This window comes from Geotrypetes seraphini, chromosome 3 (genome assembly GCF_902459505.1).
Source record: "Geotrypetes seraphini chromosome 3, aGeoSer1.1, whole genome shotgun sequence".
Classification (NCBI taxonomy): Eukaryota; Metazoa; Chordata; class Amphibia; order Gymnophiona; family Dermophiidae; genus Geotrypetes; species Geotrypetes seraphini.
The window spans coordinates 280,111,535-280,136,854 of NC_047086.1; the positions used below are offsets into that span (position 1 = coordinate 280,111,535).

The 25,320-nt window shown below is 44.3% G+C and overlaps 1 protein-coding gene across 3 annotated transcripts in view; it reads left to right on the forward strand.

The window, feature by feature from the left end:
* LOC117358015 (centromere protein J-like) overlaps window positions 1–24,860 on the forward strand; it is a 324,580-nt gene extending 299,720 nt beyond the window's left edge. For 2 of the 3 annotated variants that reach the window (XM_033939403.1, XM_033939405.1), the window contains exons 19-20: window positions 1,063–1,183; window positions 22,890–24,860. In XM_033939403.1, the coding sequence (XP_033795294.1) occupies window positions 1,063–1,183; window positions 22,890–23,079 (311 nt within the window). In that variant the 3' untranslated portion in view covers window positions 23,080–24,860. Of the gene's footprint in view, window positions 1–1,062; window positions 1,184–22,889 lie in introns of those variants that run through there. The other variant, XM_033939406.1, reaches the window with a different exon arrangement.
* Window positions 24,861–25,320: the final 460 nt, after the last annotated feature.

A 25,320-nucleotide genomic window follows, 5' to 3' on the forward strand; every position in this document is an offset into this window, starting at 1 on the left:
CTATGGCTCCCTCTCTGGTCATAGAATGTAGGGCTCCCATTCACACTGTGTTTTTCCTTCTCTGTGCTTTGTGTCTACCCCTTCCCCCGTCTGTATTTTTTGCAACCTAATACCAGGGAGATTACTGTACTTGTTAGGATAATAGGCTGGCTTGGAAGTGATATGCTTTACCTCATCTCGGGCTGACTCAGCCTCAGGGTCTACGTGCGCAGGAACGCCTGGCATAGTAAGTGGGTGACAACACAGCTGGTTTTAAAAAAAGTTTGGACAAGTTCCTGGAGGAAAAGTCCATAGTCTGTTATTGAGAAAGACATGGGGGAAGACACTGCTTGCCCTGGATCGGTAGCATGGAATATTGCTACTCCTTGGGTTTTGGCCAGGTACTAGTGACCTGGATTGGCCACCGTGAGAACGGGCTATTGGGCTTCATGGACCATTGGTATGACCCAGAAAGGCTATTCTTATGTTCTTAAATATACACGTAAATGATTAGGATATTGACATATAAGCACATATGTCTACACCAGGGGTCCCCAAAGTCCCTCCTTGAGGGCCGAATCCAGTCAGGTTTTCAGGATTTCCCCAATGAATATGCATGAGATCTGTGTGCATGCACTGCTTTCAATGCATATTCATTAGGGAAATCCTGAAAACCCGACTGGATTCAGCCCTCAAAGAGGGACTTTGGGGACCCCTGGTCTACACATTTGCACATAAATGCCAATTATCTGGCTAAGCATTATTCTGTGAGATACACATATCTTATATAGCATGTATTTGACAGATGGGAGTACACATGGACGGAGTCTGGACAGAACATGGTGGGACTCACATTTACTTACGTAACTTGGCATAAGTGATTATACCTAACTGTGTATATGCTCTTTTATGTAAGTATTCTATAAAGAAAAGTAGGCCCCTATGTCCTTTATAGATAGGTTGCTGTTAGGCACCTCTTTATAGAATTATCCTCTACATGCATGTCACTATTCATTTTAGCTCCCTCAAGAACAATTATTTAATGGCAATAAAAAATATCTAAACCATTTGCTTTGTTCATAGAAAAGCACCACCCTGATGGTACCAAAGAAATTGTGTTTCCAGACGGAACAGTAAAACATCTGTATGAAGATCGTCATGAAGAGACTACTTTTCCAGATGGTACTATTGTTAAAGTAGAAAAGTAAGTGTTTATGTAAGTGCTGCTTAAATTGTAATAAGCAGACAATAATCAGTGAGCTCCCTTAGCAATTTTGGATGATTTTTTTTTCCACATTAGCAAGCAGCAAAAGGTCTTAAATTCTCTGGCTAAAGTGTAATTAATTTCATGAACTTCAGCAGAATATAAAAAGAAGCATAGAAATAGGATAGCAGATAAAGGCCAAATGGCCCATCCAGTCTGCCCACTCACAGCATCCACTATCTCCTCCTTTCCCTAAGAGATTCCACATGCCTGTCCTATGCTTTCTTGAATTCAGACAGTCCTGGTCTCTACCACCTCTACCAGGAGACTATTCCATTCATCTACCAGAGAGCAGGGCAGGCAGGATAAAATCGGGAGGCAGGCGAACAGTAGAAAGAACAGAATCGGGAGTGGAGAGAGAGGAGTAAGAAGGGAAAGAACAGAGAAGCAGGGCAGGCAAGAGTGAGGGGCAGCAGCAGCAAGAGGTAGCTCCACCCACCCCTCAGACATTAGCCAAGCAATGATCCAGAGCTCCCCTTAAAAGGGAGGAGCCAATGGCGCTCAGCCGTTCAGCACGCGTCAAAGGCGAGCATTAAAGGCGCTCATTTTGGCGAGAGGGCCTTAAGAAGGGATGAGTCATTGCAAAGAAGAGCAGAGGGCAACCACAGCAGACACAGAGGACACACGAGCAACAAGCAAGCAAGGGTAGCAGGTTTAAAATCAGGAGAGGGACTTCGCAGTAACACCAAGGACACTACACAGAATCATACTCAAGGAAAAGTCACTTCAGACAAAGTGTAAGAAGGCATATAGGGAAACAGGGAGAAGCCACTTCAGACAGCAGACTGGCAAGCTGACAGCAATGGAAACAGCAGATAGAAGCAGGATGTTAAGCTAGCCAGTTTTCTGCACCGTTTGCCATATGTATGACTACCTCCCCTCTGGGAGGTGGTCTTATGTATGCACTTGAACTGGAGGACCTGAAGAAACAAGTCAGACTCCTGGAAGGCAGAATACTGTAAATAGAAGCACTTCGAGCAGTGGAGGAGGAGGACAGAGAGGCAGAAAACTTCAAGACAAAGGAAACCATTGAGGAAGAAGTCTGGGAGTTAGAGAAGTTCATCGAGGAGGCATAAAGGGAAGCTGTGGAAAATCACAAACAACAGTGGAACTGCCAAGATACATCTACAGTGAGTGAGGACCACCTGGAGGACAACTACAAGGAAGAAATAGATGACAGCAGCGAGACCTGGAAACAGCGGAGGGAACCCACAGGAAGATGAGTCCGTTGCAAGCCAATGCCAGGATGAGAGAAGATGGAAGTGCACAGAGGACAAGGACCTACAGCTGGAGAGATGGACATACACCGGGGACACATACCTGCGGCTAGAGAGATAAGAAGATAGAGAGGACAGCGATCATCAGGGGGCACTCCATCATCAGACAAGTTGACAGCTACTTAGCGGGAGAAAGACAGGATTGGCTGGTGACCTGGCTACCAGGAGCCAAGGTAGAAGATATAGTGAGCCGCATCGACAGGATCATCGAGAGAGCGAAAGGGGAAGATACGGCGGTGGTGATCCACGAGGGGACAATCAACATAAACAACAGGAAGTACAGCAGGGAAGCACTAAAGGACCAGTTCCGGATACTAGGAGGGAAGCTGAAGACAAGAACACCAAGGGTAATGTTCTCAGAGATCCTGCTGGTACCCAGAGCTGACAAGAAGAGGTAGATGGAGCTGCAAGCAATCAACGCATGGATGAGGCGCTGGTATGAGGAAGAAGGATTCCAATTTGTGCGCAACTGGACGACGTTCTGGGGGAAGAGCAAGCTATACAGGAAGGATGGACTCCACCTCAGTGGAGACGGAACGAGGCTACTTGCAAGCAACATCAAGCGAGAAATTGAGAAGTTTTTAAACTAAGAAGAAGGGGAAAGCTGACAGTTGACCAAGAGTCGATGGTTCGGGAAACGGTATACCCAGAGGATACCATGCAGGAAGATTGCGGGAAAGACTCACTGGATCATAAGTAAAACAGAAATCCTGACGGATAGAAAGGGACACAAGAGGGAAGGAAATGCAAGAAAGTAACAGGCCATAAACTCAAGTGTATGTACATGAATGCAAGGAGCCTAAGGAATAAGATGGGGGAATTGGAATCTATGGCAGAAAAAGATAACCTTGACATCATCGGCATCACGGAAACATGGGGAACGAGGAAAACGTCTTGGGCATATAAGCTATACTGCAGAGACAGAGTAGGTCAAAAAGGTGGGGGCATTGCCCTATACATCAAAGAGGGAATTGAGTCTACCGGAGAGAACACGCCAGAAATGAAAAATAAGGTAGAGTCTCTATGAACCAAAATTCTGGGAACAAATGGAACGGAAACGAAGATCGGCATCTACTACCAACCTCCAGTGCAGTCCAAAGAAACTGATGGAGAAATGATGGACGAGATTAAACGCAACTGCAAGGGAGGCAATGCAGTTATCATGGGCGATTTCAATTATCCAGGGATAGACTGGAACCTAGACACCTCCAGCTGCAGTAGGGAGACCAAGTTCCTGGATGCTGTAGGCGATTGCTTTCTGGAACAACTTGTCAAGGAAAATACAAGAGGAAATGCAATTCTGGCTTAATTCTAAATGGACTACGAGGACCGGTGCAAGGTGTAGAAGTAGAAGGGATGCTGGGAAACAGTGATCACAATATGATCCACTTCAACCTGGACACAGGGGCAAAACATCAAACCAGAATGACGGCCATGGCACTAAACTTCCAAAAAGGGAATTACGAAGGGATGAGACTCATGGTGGGGAAAAAGATTAAGAAGAGGATAAGCACTGTAAAAACGCTAGAGCAAGCATGGTCCCTTTTTAAAGACACAGTCACCGAGGTGCAAAATCTATATATACCGCGTATCAACAAGGGATCCAAGAGGAAAAAGAACAAGGAACTGGCATGGCTCACTATAGCAGTGAAGGAAGCGTTCAGAGACAAGAAGACTTCGTTTAAAGAATAAAAAAGGTAAAAAATGGACAAAAACTGGAAAAAACACAAACAACATCAAAGCAGGTGCCATAAAGCGGTAAGAGGAGCCAAAAGAGACTAAGAGGAAAAAATAGCCAAGGAGGCAAAAAACTTCAAGCCGTTCTTTCGATATATTAAGGGGAAATGACCCGCGAAGGAAACAGTGGACCATAGAATAAAGGGAGTGCTGAAGGTGGACAAAGCCATCGCCAACAAACTGAACACGTTTTTTGCGTCTGTATTGATCGAAGAGGATATACACAACATACTGGAAGCCGACAGGCTATATTCTGGAAACGAAGACGGGAAACTGACAAGGTTGATGGTCAGTCTAGAAGAGGTATGCAGGCAGATTGATAGGCTTAAAAACAATAAATCCCTGGGACCGGATGGCATCCATCCGAGGGTAATCAAGGAACTGAAAGGGCTTATAGCTGTATTGCTTCAACTAATAGCCAATCTGTCGATCAAATCAGAAAGGATTCCAGAAGACTGGAAAGTGGTGAATGTTACACCGATCTTTAAGAAAGGTTCAAGGGCAGATCCGGGAAACTACAGACCGGTGAGTCTGGTCTCAGTACCGGGAAAGATAGTAGAGGCGCTGATCACCTTGACGGACACAATCTGATGAGGACCAGCCAGCACGGATTCAGCAAAGGAAGATCTTGCTTGACGAACATGCTACACTTCTTCAACGGAGTAAACAGGCAGATAGACAAGGGTGACCCGGTCGACATTGTATATCTGGATTTTCAGAAGGCGTTCAACAAGGTCCCGCATGAACGACTACTTCAAAAAATTGTGAACCATGAAATCGAGGGTGAAATACTCACAAGGATTAAAAACTGGTTGGCATTTAGGAAACAGAGAGTGGGGGTAAATGGACAATACTTGGACTGGAAAAGCATCATGAGTGGAGTGCCACAGGGTTCAGTGATTGGACCTGTGCTCTTCAACATATTTATAAATGACCTGGAAATTGGTAGGATGAGCGAGGTGATTAAATTTGAAGACGATACAAAGTTATTCAGAGTAGTGAAGCCACAAGACACAGAAGGATTACAAAGACCTGCAACGTGACATAAACACGCTCGAGAAATGGGCCGCGACATGGCAAATGAGGTTTAACGTGGATAAGTGTAAGGTGATGCATGTCAGTAACAAAAATCTTATACACGAATAAAGGACGTCCGGTGCAGTATTCGGAAAGACCCCCAGGAAAGAGACTTGGGAATACTGGTCGACAAGTCAATGAAGCCGTCTGCGCAATGTGCAGCGGCAGCGAAAAGGGCAAACAGAATGCTAGGAATGATTAAGAAGGGGATCATAAACAGATCGGAGATGGTTATCATGCCTCTGTACTGGGCCATGATATGCCCCCACCTGGAATAGTTTCCAGCACTGCTCTCCGTACATGAAGAACACAGTACTACTAGAAAGAGTCCAGAGAAGAGTGACTAAAATGGTTAAGGAGCTGGAGGAGTTGCCATACAGTGAGAGATTAGAGAAACTGGGCCTCTTCTCCCTTGAAAAGAGGAGACTGAGATCGGACATGATCGAAACATTCAAGATAATGAAGAGAATAGATTTAGTAGATAAAGACAGGTTGTTCACCCTCTCCAAGGTAAAAACAACGAGAGGGCACTCTCTAAAGTTAAACGGGGATAGATTCCGTACAATCGTAAGGAAGTTCTTCTTCACCCAGAGAGTGGTAGAAAACTGGAACGCTCTTCCAGAGGTGGTTATAGGGGAAAACACCCTCCAGGGATTCAAGACAAAGTTAGCCAAGTTCCTGCTGAAGCAGAACGTACTCAGTTAGGGCACTGGTCTTTAACCTAAGGACCTAAGGGAGCAGACTGCTGGGCACGATGGACCACTGGTCTGACCCAGCAGCGGCAATTCTTATGTTCTTACGTACCACTATTTCTGTAAAAAAGTATTTCCTTAGATTACTCCTGAGCCTATCACCTTTTAACTTCATCCTTTGCCCTCTCATTCTAGAGCTTCCTTTCAAATGAGACTCGCATCATACGCATTTATTCCATGTAGGTATTTAAATGTCTCCCTTCTCCCACTTTTCCTCCGAAGTATACATATTGAGATCTTTAAGTCTGTCATCTTACACCTTATGACAAAAACCACTGACCATTTTAGTAGCCTTCTAGACCAACTCCATCCTGTTTACATCTATTTGACAGTATACATGATATTCTAAATGAGGTCTTACCAGAGGCCCAAGAACTGAACCTTGAGGCACACATCCCTTTCCCTACCCACTACCCTTTGTCGTCTTCCCCTCAACCGTTCCTGAGGCCACTTAGTTAGCTTATTTATTAGACGTCTGTGTGGAACACTGTCAAAGGCTTTGCTAAAATCTAAATAAATCACATCTAGCGCACATCCTCTATCCCAGGGGTGCCCACAATTTTTGGGCTTGCGAGCTACTTTTAAAATGACCAAGTCAAAATGATCTACCAACAATAAAAATGCTAAACATATATATATATATATATATATATATATACACACACCGAGTGTACTTTGTATTTATGTTCAAATATTTTTTTATTATACAGCCCCCCTCCCCCGAAGGCCTGACCCCCCCTGAAGGTCTGCACATTCCCCCCTCAAAGGTTGACTCCACCCTGAAGGCCTGCACTACCCCTTGAAGGACTGCACTACCCCCCCCACCCCCGAAGGCCTACCCTCCCCACATCCATTTACCTAATTCCAGCAGGGAGCAGTCTGCAGAGAGGATCGCTGGTACTTTAGCGATCCTTGCAGGTTGCCATAGGCCTCAGGAGCTGTCTTCCCTCTGCCCCAAGCCTGTCTCTGACTTAGAGGAGGGGCAGGACCACGGCAGAGGGAAGACAGCTCCTGAGGCCTATGGCAACCTGTAAGAATTGCTAAAGTACCACCTGCCACCGGCCGTCTCCCATTCGTCCCCTTTGGAGATCCCCACAGGAATAAGGAAGTTAAATTAATAGAATACTTAGGCACAGAAAAACAAAGAAATACTTCCAAGAACTGCCCCATAAGAACTGCCTGTCACAATGCTCATTAGTGGAACTGAATAAAAGACAAGTACAATGGATTTAGAAGGGGGACGATCCGCCCGGGTGCACGGCTTGGAGGGGTGCATAGCCGGCCAGGTCCGGGTCATCCTGCCTTTCTTTTCCCCCGGTCCGCGCTCGGGGCTTGCGCCTGCCTGGTCCCGCGCCGACGCTCGAATGGTGCCGTCAACTCCCGCGAGTCTCGCGATAACCAACAGCACTATTTGGGCAGCGGGTGCGAGCCCCGTGCGCAAACCGGTGGAAAGGAAGGGCAGGAGGACCCGGACGGCTGTGCATCCCTCCAAGCCGTGCACCCGGGGCGGACCGCCCCACCTCGGTACGCCACTGATTGGGAGGCCGATTTTGGGGTTTTTAAAATTGTATATCGGGCAGCATTAGGCCTCGCTCTTACCTCAATCATTACAGGCTTTTCTATTTCTTGTGATGCGCTGAGCTCCGTCCCCCACCGACCTTCACCCCGCCCTTCCAGCACTCTGATTGGCCAGCGTTCTTTAAGAGGCGGGCCAGTCAGGAGGGGAAAAAAAGAGAAGGGAAGAAGGGAACCTGCTGTGCGATCGACTGGGGTCGCGATCGACGCGTTGGGCACCCCTGCTCTATCCAATTCTCTGGTCACCCAGTCAAAGAAATTGATCAGATTTGTCTGATAAGACATACCTCTAGTGCAGAGTTTCTCAACTTCTTCAAGCCAAGTATCCCCTAAGTCTAACAATTATCAACTGAGTACCCCTCAGTAGGTAATCACCAACCACCACTACCTTACATCTTCTAGTGGTCATGGATCCAGCAATTTTTGGGATTTCAAGCGTTGGTCCTTCCTCTTCCTGGGATGATCTCAGCTCCTCCACTTCCAGGGTAGCATACTGGTTCTTCAGTTCAAGGGCGGGTGGAGTCACAGTACCAGTCTTGCAGGATTCCGTAATCTGAGTCCAGCTGTCTTCCCTCAGCACAGCCTCTTCTTCCCCACTGCTGGAAATCTTTGATGCCTCATTGATGCCTCATGAACCATTTCATCGATGTACCTCTCATTCTCACAGATGCTTCTCAGTCTTGCTACCTCTTCTCTCAGTTTCTTTACTTCCTTCATGAGGGATTCAAGCTGAAGACAGCTTGCATAAGGAGCCACTTCCTCTGCCTGGGTAACATTTTCTATCTGCACAGAGACAGAAGCTGTAACCTGAGCAGCAGCTTTCATTACCCAATGTTTTCCATACTGTGGTTGCAGAAGTACTTACACCTGGAAGAGAAAAGAACAGAAAAATCCTACCAAAGCAATACCTTGTTCTTGATTGGCTGAAGAACCCAAAAAGCTCTGCCTTGGGGTGGACGGGAGGGAATTAACCTCAAGAATAATCTGTGGAGTCTGATCTCTAAGAAAGTCATCAGAATTCAGCCTCCACTATATACCTATGGACTACATGGTACTTAATGGATACTAGTTCGGTAGCGCAGAACAAATCCATTAGTTTGCCTTAGTAAAAGGACCTCCTAGTGTTCAAAACAAAGAAGAGTTCCAAAATGTCTCTAAAATTAATTCAGAGCAAACACTTCTATATTTTTGCTGCCATACAATAACTAAAGAACAGAGTAACACTTGGATTTAAAAAAAAACAAAACCCACTACCATCCCTATTTATTTTAGGGGGAGAGTGATTTACTTGCCTTGCAAATTTATTTTTTTTGTTAGGCTGAATATCTGCAATATTAATTTGGGTGTGATAGTATGTGATGATCTTAAGGTGGCCAAATAGGTTGAAAAGGTGATGGTAAAAGCTTGAAGGATACTAGGGTGCATAGGGAGAGGAATGGCCATAATGAAAAAGGAGGTATTTATGCCCCTGAATAAGATTTTGGTGAGATTTCATTTAGAATATTATATACAATTCTGGAGACCGCACTTTCAAAAAGATTTAAACAGGATGGAGTTGGTACAGAGGACGGCAACTAAAACAGTTAGTGGTCTATGTCATAAGTTGTATAGGGACAGACTTAAAGTTCTCTATATGTATACTGTGTTTTAAATATGCATGAGTGACCCATTTTGTCTAAAGCACTCATAAATACGTATAATAGTGAATGTGTAGAAGGGATTTTCAGTGTGAAGGCACAGCGAAGGGAGAATATTCTCCAGTGCTGACACATACTAGTGAAGATATAATAACCTCCACCTGCACACCATCACTGAATCCCTCTTGTGTGCTCAACTCAATTATAAGTGAGAAACTAATACAGTGATAAAATAAATCACAAGTATAAAGTGCTAAAATAAAGACAGAGTGAGACGCTCTGATAGTCCCCCAGCCGACTCCTAGATCAAAAAAGGCAGACTTAGCTTTTAAACATAGTCCGGCGGATTGAAGACAAGGGCAGGGCTACAACACCTGCTGCCACATCAGGTTCTACCAAGCCCGGTTTCGGAGACTCTGGGTCCCTTCCTTAGGAACCTGCAGCATAAAGCGGACACCAGTCATAAGGCCATGAACGGCACAGGAAGCAAGTCAGTTGGCAGAAGAGGGAGGTGCTAACAGAGCGGCAAGCAAACTGAACTTATAAACTGAGCAGGAAAGAAACGTCACAAAGATACAGCCAATCACGGCATCAAAAAAATTGGCCAATCAGCTAAACAATGGTGTTCCATTCAATGCACTCATTAAGTCTGTGGGGATGAACCGCATTAAGTTCAAAAATCCAGAACTGTTCTCGCAATTGGATATGTGCGAGTCTATCTCCTTTATAGTCCACAGGAAGTTGTTCAATAATAAACCAGATGAGATCCGCAAACCCATGGCCCTTATCCAAACAATGGGGAACTATCGGGGGAGAGGTGGTAGAAGTATTGAGCCGGCTTTTGTGCTCTGATAGTCTAGTTTTTGCTTTACAACTGGTTTGTCCCACATACACCAGATCGCACGGGCAAATGACAACATAAATAACCCACTGAGACAAGCAGGTAGTATGTTATCTTAACTTGTACTCATGCTGGGAAACAGGATGACACCAAATGGAAATAGACAGAGAATTAAAGCATGCATTACAGTGCCCACACGGGGTATGACTCCCCCGGATTAGCAGGTTATTGCCATACGACTGACTCAATAGGTTGCCCAGATTCTTAGGACGAGAAAAGGCAATTCTTGGTACATCTTTAAAGCTGTCATGTATATTCAAGATGTGCCAATGTTTCCTGATGATATCAGCAACAGCTTGAGCTTGATTAGAAAAAGAGATCACACACACTTGCCGATCATCAGGAGACGTATTGCAAGAGTCTAACAGTAGATCGGGATTGGCATAATGTGCTCTATGGTAAGCACGTCTAATCACCCAATCAGGGTAGCCCCTGTCCTTAAAACGATGAGTTAGAAGTTTAGCTTGGGATTTAAATTCAGTGATGGTGGAACAAATGTGTCAAATTCTCAGAAACTGGCTGATGGGCACCGACTGCTTCTATCTAGCAGGGTGACAGCTAGAATAGTGAAGGTAAGTATTGCGATCAGTGGATTTTCGGTGGACAGAAGTAGTCAATTTGTGATCAATTTTACTGACCACAGTGTCCAGATACGTTACATTTTGACTGTCCACCACTGCTGAAAATTTAACATGTACATCCAACGAATTAAGCCAGATTAAAAAATCCTGAAATTTTTCCATAGAATCTGACCAAATTAGGAAAATATCATCAATGTAGCGCAACCACACCGGGACAGAGGCCATCCATCCAGACGGATATAGACATTTTTCTTCAAAAGCTGAAACATAAAGATTAGCAACACTGGGGGCCACCTCTGCCCCGATGGTTCCCCATTGTTTGGATAAGGGCCATGGGTTTGCGGATCTCACCTGATTTATTATTGAACAACTTCCTGTGGACTTTAAAGGGGATAGACTCGCACATATCCAGTTGCAAGAACAGTTCTGGACTTTTGAACTTAATGCGGTTCATCCCCATGGAATTAATGAGTGCATTGAATGGAACACCATTGTTTAGCTGATTGGCCAATTTTTTTGATGCCATGATTGGCTGTATCTTTGTGACATTTCTTTCCTGCTCAGTTTATAAGTTCAGTTTGCTTGCCGCTCTGTTAGCTCCTCCCTCTTCTGCCGACTGACTTGCTTCTTGTGCCGTTCATGGCCTTATGACTGGTGTCTGCTTTATGCTACAATTTCCTGAGGAAGGGACTCAGAGTCTCCGAAACCAGGCTTGGTAGAACCTGATGTGGCAGCGGGTGTTGTAGCCCTGCCCTTGTCTTCAATCCGCCGGACTATGTTTAAAAGCTAAGTCTGCCTTTTTTGATCTAGGAGTCGGCTGGGGGACTATCAGAGCGTCTCACTCTGTCTTTATTTTAGCACTTTAAACTTGTGATTTATTTTATCACTGTATTAGTTTCTCACTTATTATTGAGTTGAGCACACAAGAGGGATTAAGTGATGGTGTGCAGGTGGAGGTTATTATATCTTCACTAGTATGTGTCAGCGCTGGAGAATATTCTCCCTTCGCTGTGCCTTCACACTGAGAATCCCTTCTACACATTCACTATTATAAGTATTTATGAGTGCTTTAGACAGACTGGGTCACTCGGATGGTCCATTAGACTTTTTACTGCTCTTTGTGGTTGCTATTTAGTATATTTTGCAGTTTATTTTTTTGGAGTTATTTTTTTATTTAAATATGCATGAGGCAAGTCTCTTTCAATTGAAAGGAGACTCCAGAGTGAGATAGCATAAAATGAGGTTAAGAGGTGATAGACTCCTGAAGGCATAATCTAATGAAATGCTCTTTTATAGAAAGGATGATAGATATGTGAAATAGTCTTCTAGCAGAGGTGGAGACAAAGACTATGTCTAAATTTAAAAAAGCGTGGGACAGGCACAGGATCTCTTAGGGAGAGGTGGAGTTAGTGAATGCTGCGGATGGGCAGACTGGATGAGCCAGATGGCCTTTATCTGCAGTCATGTTTCTGTGTTTCTAGTTGCATCTCAGTTAACAGGAAATAAACCCAAACCTTTACAAAAGAAAATCACTCGGGACCTAGAACAAATCTCCCATTACAACAAGAATTTTCAAAACTCACATAACAAAAATCCTACCTAGAAAAGGATAGCACCATAAATATTGCATTGAGCCCCAGAACATCAGTGCACCTAGTAGGAAAACTGACAGATTACTACACATTCTTACATGGAAACTCCATATACATTTGTAGACAAATATTAAACTGAAATACCAAGAAGCCACGTTGCATGCAGTACCACACAAGAGAAATAGTAAGAGATTAATTTCAAAACGGACACATTCCGATCACTAAACAGAAAATAACATTTTTTTTCTGCATTTGCTGTCTGGCTTCTTTATCATTCTAGTTGTGGTAGTCTTGGGCCCTGGTTTCTGCTTTTCTTTGTCTTCTCTTTCCAGGGTTACCTGTCCATTAGCCATTTTTCTCTTTTTCTGTCTTAATTACCTCCCCTTTCTAACAGCCCTTTCTTTCAGCTTTCTTCCATTCATACTTCTACTTTTCTAACTAGATTTCACTGCTTCTTCTTACCAACCAGTCATTAGTCTCCCTTGTTTTACTTTCAGCTGCAGTGATTTCAATCTCTTTCCTTCACCCCCAACAACACTTCCATTCCTCATCAATCTTACCTTCCCCCTCCCCCTTCCCATCCCCATACCCAGGATCTTCCTTCTCTCCTGTCCACAGGCGCATTCCCTTTCTCCCCATCCAGTGCTTGCATCCAACATTCCCTTTTTGCCTCTGTAATCTCCTTACCCGTTATCTGTCTCCTCTTAGTCCTACTACCCCCATGTCCAGTATTCCTTCTCAGACACTCTGGCCCATAATCTAAAAATGGCACCTTACTAGCACCTAACTTAAGTGTAAAATGCCGTTTAAAGAAGATTAAAAACAGTTTTTAAAAAAATGTAAGCCCTGCATCACGTCTACAAAGGCGCTCTATGATGCCTAACACTATGTAGGTGTAGTTAATGCCGGAAGTGGCATTAAGTGTCATTAAATACCTCCTTAGCCGCGATTCACATGAAAGGTAGGTGCAAGAAATTTAGGCCTTGAAAACCCTGGTCTACATTTCCAGTGCCTACCTTTCACAATTCTATAAATTGCACTGCTGCATGATTAACACACATTTAGCAGCCATTTCTTAGGCAGCCGATGACGACAGCACCATTTATAGAATCTGGGCCTCTCTCTTTAGTGCCCCATCCAATGTCCAACATCATGGACATGTCTTTCTCTCGCCCTCTATCTTACAAGAGCACTCAATTTCAGACAGTGGTGATTAAAGGCACTCTTTCTTCTTTCCTGCTCCAGCTCTAGGCTCACATGATCCAGCACCTCCCTTATCCATAGCATCTTTTTCGCTTACCAGGAAGTCCAGCTGAGTCACCCAGAAGATAAGAAAGCAACAGTATACAACAAATAAGATTGTGCACAAATCACTGTGGAACCTCCAACAAACCTTCCCCCCCCCCCAAGCAGTTGAATTTTTGTTATATGTCTCAGGCTAGCTCTCAGAGAAGTGTATGAGGGGTGTTCAATAATTTATTTACCTGACTATGAAAGAAAATAGCAAGCATGTTAAAGCAAATCTGTGCATGTTGTGGCATGTCTCAAAGTTACTCATGCACAGTTGCTGCTCAGTGCAAGTCTAACATTCCAAGAGACAGGATATCAGGAGAGTCCTCATGCGAATCAAGTAAGAAACGGCTAGATTGGAGCACCGTTCAGTGATAAAATTTCTCACAAAAGAAGGGAAAAAGCCAAAGGAGAGCCATGAGGGCATGACTGCAGTTTATAGTGAGTCTGCCCCATCAAGTGGTGTGGAGAGTTCATTGAAGATGACCCTCAAACTGGATGGCCTGTGGAAGCAACTTCCACAGAAATGTTCAAGAAAGTTGAAGATTTAATTTTGTCAGAGAGACGAATTAAAGTTTCTTGAACAGCTGAAGAAATGGGCATCTCAACAGGTACAGTTTGGAAAATAATTCATGAAAAGTTGAGAATGTCCAAGGTTAATGCAAGATGGGTTTCAAGAATGCTGATGCCATGTCAGAAGGCCTCAAGTCTCCAGTGCTGTCAGGAGAACTTGGAGATGCTCTTTGAAGACCAAGTGAATTTTTTCTTCATCATGTAGTGACTGGAGATGAGACTTGGATCTATCACAGAGATCCTGAGTCCAAAATGGAGTCAATGCAGTGTAATCATAAGTCATCCCCCACCCCAAAAAAGTTCAAGACAGAAAAATCTGCAGGCAAGTCATGGCAACTGTCTTCTAGGATGATGAAGGACTTTTGCTTCTGAAGTTCATGCCACACAAGACAACCATAACCAGGGAGAGTTACACCAACACAATGATTGCTTTGCGGAAGTCAATTAGGGAGAAAAGACAAGGAAAACTCGACAATCGAAGGCTTCTGTCCAAGAATGTGAGATTCAGCAGCTGAACCATCTACCCTACAGTCCTGACCTGGCTCCCTTGGATTATTTCCTGTTCTGAGTTTTGAAGAAATCTCTCCCTGGACAGCAGTTTTCAAGTGATAAAGACATCAAGGAAGCTGTGAAGTCCTGGTTTGAAGGTCAAACAAAATAATTTTTTCAAAGGGATTGAAGAAATTGCAGGAAAAGTGGATGAAGTGTATGTAGCTATCAGGGAACTTTATTGAAAAATAAAACAAAATTTTTTTGAAAACTGTAGTGAGCTGTGTGCAGTTTTGTTTGCTGTAAACTAATGCTTTCTTGTCTTCTCAGAGACTTAGCCAGCCTGCCTGGTAAGCAGAAGAAATGCTATGGCAGGAGGGAGGTGTTTGATCCAAGGCTGCTAAAGGATAAAAATAAGCAGGCCGGCAGCAGCTAAGACATATTAGGGAGGGGGGGGAATGCCCCACTTATTTCCCCCCTCCCTACCCACATGTATTTCTGCCTCCAAAATGAAACAAAATTACAATTGCAGCCTCACCATGTAATTGGTAACATTTACCTGTATAGGCTGTGAAATCGGGGTGGCTATATATGGAAGCTGCCAAATTGCCCTTATATTTATTTATTTTATTTATAGACTTTTGATATACTGCCAGTCATACTGGGTACATCTATATATTTTATAAGCAAAGAAAAGACATTAACAACCTCAATATAAGAGGATAAAGGAAAAAGAAATACAGAGGGGGATGGATAGAGGGAAGAGCAATGGAGGAGCAGGTCAGGTCTAAGTGGGTTATAAGAGGACAGCTGTTCATTGGAAGCTGTCAGGATCATGCTGTTCATTTTATCCACTTGTATATTTTTAAAATAGCTACTCCTGCTGTATGTGCTAGCTAATATGCACGCCCACATGCATACAGGTGTGTAGCTACCAATTAGCAAGCCCAGAATAATGCTCAGGGCTATACAATAGTAGGGGCCACCTGAAGCTGAATCCTTCCTTCAACTCCTCCTCCCCTTGACTCTGAGACAGGGTCTAGCACAGTGTCTCTCAAAATGTGTGCCCAGGCACAGTGGTGTGCTCTGAAGAGATTCCAGAATTTTACTTTATTTTAAATACATGACATGTACATCATAGAAACATGATGGCAGATAAAGGCCAAATGGCCCATCTAGTCTGCCCATCCGCAGTAACCATTATCACAAGAGTCTGTGAGTATTATGAGCATCGGTGTGTGTAAGGATATAACTGCCCAGAAATGTGCATTCAAAAACAAGCACATCCATTGCATTGATTAGCAATTCTATCTACTTTAGTTTCACCATTGTTACAATTACTCAAACATAGCTTAAATAAATAGCTTAAATAAATAACTCTCAAATTTAATTTTTTGTTGGTTTTGCAATTTTAGAATTTCAATTATGTGCCTCGAAAAACATTTGCTCTGTTTAGTGTGCCAGAGCTAAAAAAAAAGTTTGAGACACTGGTCTAGCATCTCTTACCTGTCTCCCAGTCCTCCAAACTCTGTGGCTGAAAACACTGAAAACTGCCCCCCTCTGATCAGTGGAGCCTTTTCTGTGCAGGACCCACCTACAGGAAGTTGCATCAGAGAGGTGGGACCTGGCAGAGGAAAAGTCCCTCTGGTCAGAGAGGGTCTGCTTTCAATGTTCTCTGCTGCAGCCTTAGAGGACTGGCAGATAGGTGAGAGGTGATGGACTGGAGTTGGGGAGGAGGAGAAGCAGAGGGAGACAGACCGAGACCCTGGAGGGAAGGAGGTGGGGAGAAACAACGGGAAGAGACAGAAAGAAAGAGACACACTCTGGCCTCTGAATAGAGAGAGACAGACAAACAGACACCGTTGGACCCTGGAGGAAAAAGAAGGGGGAGGGGAAAGCAGAGTGAGAGACACTCTAGATCAAAGAGAGAGAAAGAGATCCTAGATCAATGACAGAGGTGGAAAGAGAGACACCCCCTGGACCAAGGAGGAAGAGAGAAAAAGAAAAGAGGCTAAACCATAGAGAGGAGAGGTTAGGGCTAGGGGTTGCATGAGAATATAGAGCAAGAAGAAATGTCAAAAGGCTGGATACCCTAGAAAAGCAGGAGACACTGGGACCAAACCAATACTCAGACAACAAAGGTAGAAAAATATTTCTTATTTCTGAATTTGTAAATTGTGGGGTTTTTTTTTAAATTCTTTATTCATTTTTAAACTTTCATCAAGTGTATAAAAATTCATAATAAACACAATTAATCTGAGCACTTGAACATCTTATCATTATAATCTATAAGTAGAAATGTAACCCTCTCCCCACCATCCCTCAAAGCCCATTATTCATTATAAGATTATACTAGAAACCCTGCCCCCACCCAATACTAAATTGAATTTGTAAATTGTAATGTGTCGGAGCTCTGAAAGGGTATCTTCATTAAACCCCCACTCTCCTGCTCCCCACCAGATGGTGCTACATGGTGTGACAGGAGCCCACACAGGCTGAAGCGACCTGGCGGATAGCCTGTTAGGTATAATCATTGGTTCAGAATAGCTAGCTTCTCCTGATGTCTCCCATGCACATTGAGTATGTTTACTTTCAAAAACCAAGTATTTATTGGTGACAAAATCCCACAAAGGATAAACAAAAAATTCCTTTAGCCTTCAAGATCAGATTGTCAGGATGTTCACCGTCTTTCTGCACAAGCAATTCTTCCCAGTTCCTACAGGTGGCAAAGACAGTCTTTTTTTCTGGTTTCATACGAAACTTCTTCACAACCCAAGCCTGGCTCAGGACTCTATTTCCCCCCCCCCCCCCCCCACACACACACACTTCTCTCTAGGAAAGTCCACCTAGTTCTCTTAGCATAAATTCTAGGTCACAGTCCTCTGAGCACTTCACTCAGGGCCAACAAACCCCCTAGGAAAAATTGCACAGTTTATTCACAGGCCCAACCCAAACGAAGAAAAAAAAAACCCCAGGAGTTTCTTTTCTTACTCGGATATAGCTTCTTTTAGCTATGCCCCTTCCCTTCCTGGGGTGATCCACTCTTCTTCTGAAGCCAATAAACAAAAGGAAAGAAAAAGTTCACTTGTCTTTTCTTGCTTTACCCTTTTGGTAGCTCTGGCTTTGGCAAAAGCTAAGTCTGGAACAGACCAGAATTCCAGGTTAGCTGGAAGGTGTGCCTTGTAACCCATTGATCTTAGCCACCCTTCCCAAAGTTCAAGACAGTCAGCCTTCCTTTGCCTAGTACTTCAGCTTCCTTAACCAGGTCAAGCCACCAATAGCATATGTGACACCCGGGGCCCATCATTTTTTGACACCCCCACCAACTGTATGAAAAACATGATTTTTAGTAACAAGTCACATGTCAAACATGAGTACCTAGGAAAAGGCAGCATCTTACATACTGCAATGAGCAGTACAACATCAATACACCCATTGTAAAACTAAACAAGCCAGACTAGTACAGATCAATCCTGCAGTCAATCCTAACAAAAAAAACATGTCTTTCGAACACACAGAACACAGAAAACACCTTCGCCTAGTATGGAATATGTAATCACAAACTAACCCCTCCCTTTTTTACAAAACTGTAGTGTGGATTTTAGCCACGGTGGTAACAGCTCTGACGCTCATATAATTCTGAGCATCAGTTGCTACCCCCACGGCTGGTGCTAAAAAACGCTCCACAGTTTTGTAAAAGGGGGGATAAAATAGAAATACATAGACAAAGGTTAAATTGAACCGTAAGAAGCTGGACTCTGCATACAGTGCACCACAGAAACAGTGACACATGTCTCTCTTAAAAGCAATAAATAAATAGAAAAATTTTTTCTACCTTTGTCTTCTGTGGTTTCTGCTTTCCTCATCTTCTTGTAACTCTCTTCCTGCCATCCACTGTCTGCCGTCACTCTTCCCCTATATGGTATCTTCTCTCTTTCTATGCCCCTTCCAGAAACTGTATGCCTCCCCCTTCCATCTCTCCTTTCACCCCCATTGGTCTGGCATCTCTCTCCTTTCCTTTCCTCTCCCACACCTCTCCTCTGCAATCCCTTTCCTTTTTTTCCCTTTTCAGTTTATTTTCTGCATCTGTCTAGATTACGTTCTTACTACCCTCTCATCAATGTCCTTTTTTACTGTCTACCTAAAGCTTGCCACCTCCCTCACCCCTCCATCATGTGCCCTCCTTTTATTTATCCCCTCCTTCCATCATGTACCCTCTTTCTCCAACCCTTCCATCTAGTACCTTCTCTCTCTCTGTCCACTTCCATCCAGCGTCTGCTCCCCTCTTTCTCTCCTCCCATTTCCTTCCTGCATTTGCTCCCTTATCTCTCCCATCTGCAGTTCCATCCAGCATAGGCTCCCCACTACCATCCAATGTCTGCCCTTTCTCTCGCCATCCACCCCTCTTCAATCAGCATCTGCCCCCTTTCTTTCCTTCCAATATCTTCCCCCTTATGTTTCTTCCCTTTCTCTGTACATCAATTCCATCAGCACCACCCTTCCATACCACCCTGCCCCCTTTCTTTCCCTCTACCACTCTTCCATTCCAGCAATCCTGCTCCTTTCTCTCCCTTCATGCAGCAAGGTCCCACGATGACTGTAGCTGCCAGCTGCCAGTCCACCCCACTCCGATGTACTTGCTCTGGAGCGGACTCAGCAGCCACATGCTGGAAGGTCCTGCGATGACTTGTCTGCTTGCTCTGCTCCGGAAGAAGTAAGTTACGTCGGAGGGGGTGGACCCGGCAGACGCAGGGAGTTGTGGCAAAGTCCCGCAATGACTGCGTCTGCCGGGTCCACCCCCTCCGACATAACTTACTTCTTCCGGAGCAGAGCCGGCAGACGAGTCATCGCGGAACCTTCCTGCACCTCAGCGCGGCTGCCGACTCTGCTGCAGAGAAAGTAAGTCAGAGGTAACATGACCATTTATTTTTTTCATCAAAAGGGGACATCTATTAATTGACTGTATATACTTTCTTTCATTTCTTTCTTTCTGCACTCAGGCCCAACAATTGTCCCTTTCTATTCCCTCCCTCCTTCCTTCCCATGTCCTTAGTACCCCCAGTGCCTCCGTCCTATGTCCTTAGTGCCCCCAGTGCCTCCGTCCTGTGTCCTTAGTGCCCCCAGTGCCTCCTTCTCATGTCCTTAGTGCCCCCGGTGCCTCCGTCCTGTGTCCATAGTGCCCCCAGTGCCTCCTTCCCGTGTCCATGGTGCCCCCATCCTGTGTCCATGGTGCCCCCAGTGCCTCCGTCCTGTGTCCATGGTGCCCCCAGTGCCTCCTTCCCGTGTCCATAATGCCCCCAGTGCCCCCTTCCCGTGTCCATAGTGCCCCCAGTGCCCCCTTCCCGTGTCCATAGTGCCCCCAGTGCCTCCATCCTGTGTCCATGGTACCCCTAGTGCCTCCTTCCTGTGTCCATGGTGCCCCCAGTGCCTCCTTCCTGTGTCCATAATGCCCCCAGTGCCCCCTTCCCGTGTCCTTAGTGCCCCCAGTGCCTCCTTCTTATGTCCCCCCATTATCTTCCAGATTTTTGTCCACCCCCACAGCCAGCCTGCCTGCTGCCTGCCTACCTATCTCCCTCCCTCCCTGCCGCGCTAAAGCCAACCAGCTTGCCTGCCTACATCCTTCCCTCCCTGCCGCGGAAAAAAAAAAGCACCTCTCTCCTTCCTTTCCCCCAGTCCGCGCCACTGCAATCTTACCTCCCCGCTGCTGCTGCTAATCGCCAACAAGAAGTCTTCTTTTCAATGTCAATTCTGATGTCAGAGAGGACGTTCCGGGCCAGCCAATCACTGCCTGGCTGGCCCAGAACGTCATCTCCGACGTCAGAATTGACATCGGAAAGACTTCTTGTCGGCGATTAGCAGCAGCAGCGGGGAGGTAAGATTGCAGCGGCGTGGACCGGGGGAAAGGAAGGACAGGAGGACTCGGACCTGGCAAAAGGGCAGGAGGACCCGGGTAGTAGGGCAGGAGGACCCGGAACTGGCCGGCTATGCACCCCACCAAGCCATGCACCCAGGGTGGACCCCCCCCCCCATGGTACAGAAAACCAAAATTTCAAAAGAAGGAAAAAGAAAACCCACAGTTTCCAGCATGTGCTTCAGCCCTGGGCCTTTCCATCTTATGGCAGTCACTTTGCACAATCCAGACTTTAAATGTTGCCCAAAAAACAAACGAAAAAAAAAAATTAAAGCTTTTTATTGCTCTAAGGCATTATTCACAGTCCATTGTCTCTTCCCATAGTTCAGGGGAAATAGAGTATGGGTCTCACCTGGAGATTCAGGCACTCAGCTTTCCACACTGGGTTCACTCTCTCCCATATCCCAGACTTTTAGCTCTGCCTTTACGTTTCCCTCCTCAGGTAGCATTTCAAGAGGCCAATCCTGCTTCCTCCTGGGCTAAGCTCTGACACTAGGCTCCTGCTCAGCTATCCTGCTTCTCTAAAGTGTAACGGGATACAGGGCTTCACCAATTTCCCCGAGCTGGAACAGGTTAGCTCTTAAAAGGACCTGTACTGTACTTCTAAATGGCAACTTTTAAAGGGGCAGCTTTAAGCATAGGTTTACTAGCCTTTCCCTTTCTCCTGCCTAGGGTTCTCACAGCTTTAACTTCTGGAGCGCTGGTAGGACTAAATTCTTCTTGGGGTTCAAGTGTTTGTTTAGCGAGGTCCATGTCACAATGAGACCCATCTCAGTTTTTCTGCCTGGTGATCATTCAGTCCTAGCTACTCCATTGCTTGCCTGTATTTTAGAAAAAACTCTTTGTCAGAAGATTCTGTTCTAAAATACTTCTAGAACTGAGCACATGCAAAGTTAGACATTTCAAGTTTGATATCTTGTTTTATATAAAATGGGCCTTCACTTAACTATATACAGGGGCAATTGAACACCTTATTGTTTTGGGGGGCCAAGCAGCACCTCAGTTTGCCCTCCAGCTCTGCTCTCAATGTTAGCATCTCACCTTTCTTTCCTTTCCCTTCCATCTCATAGACTCCGCATCCCCCCCTAGTGTCAACCTCCCCCCCCCCCCAAGTCTGCAGCATATTTCTCCTTTCTTCTACATCCCCTGCAACATGTTTATTATTTTTCCTCTTTCCTCCAGTGTGGCAACACTTCAACTGACACAATACCAAAAGCATTTGGAGTGGTGTGAATGGAGACAGTTGGGATGTTGTTGCCCTAGGGAGGGAGGTAACAAAGGAAACAACTCCTGGGAAAGGAAGAAAGAATGAAAGTTTTAGTGTGCCATGGTTCCCCCATTCCAGTGGCTATGACTATATACCCAGTAGTTTTGCCAGTACCTACACTCTCCCTTGATAATATGAGAAGGGCTGCAAAATCCATCCTTTCCTACAGAATCCCTTGTTCCCCATAGAATAGCTGCATGATCAAGCTAGAAGCCATGGCATTGGCTTATCTGGACAGTGCCAGGGTGGGCTATAAAAATTTTCAGTTGCCCTGTCCATAGAATGCCATTGAAAATTCATGGATAGGGCCCAGATAGGTGCATTATCAAAGTTTCTGGAGAATTACATGCCCATAGCCATTCCCCTGTGCAACTGTAGGCTGTTTGCACATCTCCAACCAGGAGTGGCCCTATAATGAGGCCAACTGAGTTGGCAGCCTCAGGTGGCACTGTTGAGGGAGCAGCATCTTGCTGATGGCCAGCCTACCTGCTGGTCAGCTCTCTCTCTGCTTGTCGCCTTTCTGGTATCTAATGCTTTCACCCTTCTCCCCCCAATCAGCATTTTTCTCATTCCACCCCTCCCACATCAATCTTCAATTTGTCGTAAAAGTTGCCAGGCGGCGGCAGCAATTCACTGAGCTACCCTGCTGTCGGTCCCAGCATCTTCTCTCCACTGCAGCCCGCCCCAGCGGAAACAAGAAGTTGTTGAGAGGGTGGGCTGCAATGGAGAGATGACAGGACTGGCAGCAGGGTAGCTCTGTGTATTGCTACCAACAAATTGAAGGTAGATGGGGGGAATGGAAAAAATGCTGATGGGGGAGAAAGGTGAAAACAGAAAGCCTAATAGTTGGGACAGCCCTTGTCCCACCCCCATTTTGGATGCTCGAGGGGTGGGGGGAGGTGCCAGTTCATCCCTTGCCTCAGGAAACAACTCCTGTCTCCAACAGTGCTATCCAGTATGTTTTAAAAATTCTTTTTGATTTTTCAGAAATGGAGATAAAACAGTGGTGTTCAACAATGGCCAGAAGGAGATTCACACCGCACAGTTTAAGAGGAGGGAGTACCCTGATGGCACTATAAAAACAGTATATTCAAATGGTCGTCAGGAAACTAAGTATTCCTCTGGACGGGTTCGGATAAAAGATCGAGAAGGCAATATTATCATTGACAAGAAATGATTCTTTAATCTGTTAGCTGCAATATGCAGTTCAACCTGCACTTTACATATGTATTATGCTTTTGCGCAGGAGGCTCAAAAGGTTCACCTGCACTCATATTTTCTTCTTAGCTCACAATATCCTGATAGGGAAGAGATACTTCATTGATATTGGATTTCCCGCCATCAGTCACTTAATAGGTAAAATACACCATATCAGTAGGGTATATTATCTAGTTTTGATAACTGCTCTGCATGGGGCAGGAACATAGGAAGATTGCTCCTGCCCGCATCACCGCTAGACCACCAGGTAAGGTAGGGGACACAGAAGGGGGAGGTAAGGTCTGGAGCAAAAAATCTGGCACAAAAAATTTGCAAATAACCGAATTCACAAGTGGGGAAACCGCGAATCAAGAGGAGGAGCTGTATAGTGTGTTTTGTATTTTGCTGCATATGGTTCAATAAAGTTTATAAATTAAAAAAAAAAAAAAGAATTCCTTTGAGCAAAGGAATAATTATCGCCATGGAGGGCACTAAAAACCATGCTTTGCTTTTGTAAAAAGGGGGGTATTTATTTTCAAAAGAGGTAAGTTTAAGAGCATAACTCTCAAAAGGACCTTTTTATTAAAGGGCATTAAACCCTCACACACTTAACATGCGGAAAAATTCTTACTGCAAAACGCATTCAAGTATTTTGCAGTAATTCCTCTTTTCTTTGCACTAGCTGTGCATTATTTTTGTAAAAAATGTTTTTTGTAAGATGTCATGGGCAAGGAATGGATGTGGAAGCATTATTCAGCTAGCACATTCTGATTTACCCCCTCTTTATAAAGCTGCACTAGCGTTTTTAGCACTGGCCATCGCAATAACAGCTCTGATGCTCATAGAACTCCTAAGATGCGTCCAAGGTGTTACCGCTTCGGCCGATGCTAAAAATACTGGTGTGGCTTTGTAAGGGAGGGGGTTAAATAGATAACATAGACAACTAGCACGCAGCCTAAAAAAGAAAATGTTTTTAAAAAGTACTATGTTGATTCTGGGCTTGGTGCACAGGATTGTTGTTATGTTGATCAGGTTTTCTATTCCACCTTTACCTATTCAGTTCAAGGTTGGATTACATTACAAGAGGTTGGGTCAGTTACCCAGGAAGTTACAATGGACAGTTTGGCATGGACATTCAATAGGGTTGCTAGTACAGGTAGATATCGGTTCCATGTTAAGACAAGTTAAGCCCAGATTCTAACACTCTTTAATAAAAGGACCCCAAAGCTAGGAGCATAAATCCTTTGAATATCAAATTTTATGTATTTTAAGTGAACATAGTCATGTAAGGGTTTTTCTTCCAAATTATTGCCTAAAATGGGAGCAGGGACCATTGGATCTCCTAAGCACTTAAGGGTTTTGTTTTCAGATAGATATCTTGGTGCCCATTTTCCAAAGTTGTGGTAGTGCTTCTCCTGCAGCAACTGCACCAAAACCCATTAAATTCCTATGGGCTTCGGTGCATTTACCACAGGAAGATTACTACCGTGGCTTTCTAAAAGTGGCCATTGGATTTTTTTTCAGCTTTGTACTTATAATTCCCATAGTTGTGATTTGTTTTAGTTTATTTTTCTGTTCTTTTTGGTGTTTTTGCTCCTGGATTTACAAATTATTTTACTTTGTTATGAAGACTGCATGTGAAGTGTATATATTTTTTTCTCTTTTCTTATTTTACAGTAATAATATCAATTCGTACATTTACATTTCAATGGAAAGTTGTATGTGACTATGAAATTATATAAATAAAAATGTGTATAATGATATTCTGTGTCCACATCTTAGTTCAAAAAAATATAGGTAGCATATACTACATAGGAATAAGACCAAAAGAAAAAATGAAAGAGCTAAACTAATATTTTTGAGTAATGTTGAAAATACTGATGCTGCTATGTTCATTAGCTGGAAACTTAAATGTTTTCCTTTTCTAGAGGTAATTGATATGTTGTGCTCCATGGTGTTTAGGAAGAAAGTCATGTAAAAATATTCAAAACTCTCTTGATAGAGGGCAATTAAAATTTTCTCCATGTGTATTAATATCCATAAGAATTAATAACTGCTTATCAAAAAGGTGACAAATGGCTGAGACTGTTTTTAGATTGGAAGCACTTGAATTGACTTGCTCTTATTTGTTAGCCTGGCCCCTAGTAGAAGTATCCCAAAAACAAAACAGAGTAAAATTAATAACATCCAACCAGCAGTTACATAGGAATGTAATTCATGA